Here is a 1,145-nt window from a genome sequence, read left to right as displayed (position 1 = left end):
TTGATTTTGTCTTGGTAACTTTGATTGCATGCTGAATTGATGTTAATGAAACATTGCATAAATTTTAGATATATGATCCCTTAGACATAACCCGTTGACCAAGTCTGAGACTAGGTTTGGACCTAGCCACACTTAGACTCCACTCTGAGGAGTTTAGAAAGCAAGGGGGTCCACTCTGAACCTTGTGACTCAACGGGAGGGTCCTCCTTACCCTTTTGTGTCCCTGGTCTCTCTGTGAATCATTCTAACTCGAGTGTAACTCAATTTTCCTTTGTATGTTTCTTCCATGCAGTAATTAATAGAGTGAACCTTGCCATCGAACTTTGTGAAGTCGCACTTTTACATTATATTAAAACCACTTTTGCTAATACCTTTGACGGTGATTCTTTAAGCTATCTAAATCACTCATTTCGCAACAACCGGGAGCGTCATCAAAAAGAAACCAGGTTAAAAAAAAGGAAGGAGGTGTCTCAGGTTTTCAGGATTGCTTTCCCCAAAATGCCATTACCGTGGGGGTCGGTAGGTCTTGAGAGGGAACAGGATACTACAAGGGTGACCTTTTTTGCTGCCACTTTGGTGCTGCGGAGCTCTGTAGAAAGCCCCAGCAGTAATTCCTATTTAGGAAGATCATCAGAAATGAGTACCCTTCTCGACTGACCTTCCATCAACGTGTGGTGGATGCTCCAGTAGACACTCAAGCAGTGCTTCTCCTTTTTCATGCCTCGCTTGCACTTGCAGCCGTACAGCTGGCTGGAGAGCAGGGCCGTCACGGTGCTCCGGCACTGGTTCCTGGCATCGGGGCCCAGCTTGTTGGCTCCATTGCCTGCAATGCATTGCCGGAGGGTTCTGAATTTGGCGCTGCAGATGGGGTCGTTGGTGCAGGATTCGCCTGCTTGAAGGCAGTCCCTGCTCGAGCTGACAGCTTCCGCCATACCTTCTGCAAGAAAACCGTAGAAGGGGTGTAAGGGTGAGGGAGCTACCCCAGGCGGGAAATGAATTGTATCTCCCGTGAGCTGGACCAGACTGGGATGTCCATCTTCACAGGCAGAGGTGGAAATCCCTCTCATCACCATCCACACTGTAAGCAATGACCCTACTTCTGAAGTCTTTAAGTGGGCAGATCCCTCTCTAACAGGTCAACTGGA

General features: G+C 47.9%; 1 protein-coding gene across 1 annotated transcript in view; it reads right to left on the bottom strand.

The window, feature by feature from the left end:
* The window catches only part of GFRA4 (GDNF family receptor alpha 4), an 18,478-nt gene extending 17,546 nt beyond the window's left edge, over positions 1 to 932 (bottom strand). Inside the window, exon 1 of the mRNA XM_009332708.1 lies at positions 659 to 932. Within this exon, the coding sequence (XP_009330983.1) occupies positions 659 to 932 (274 nt within the window). The remainder of the gene's footprint in view (positions 1 to 658) is intronic.
* Positions 933 to 1,145: the final 213 nt, after the last annotated feature.

The sequence above is a fragment of the Pygoscelis adeliae genome, unplaced genomic scaffold, assembly GCF_000699105.1.
Source record: "Pygoscelis adeliae isolate BGI_AS28 unplaced genomic scaffold, ASM69910v1 Scaffold29, whole genome shotgun sequence".
NCBI classification, from domain to species: domain Eukaryota; kingdom Metazoa; phylum Chordata; class Aves; order Sphenisciformes; family Spheniscidae; genus Pygoscelis; species Pygoscelis adeliae.
The sequence above is the reverse complement of the archived record's forward strand: the minus strand, read 5'-3'. Positions and strand labels throughout refer to the sequence as shown.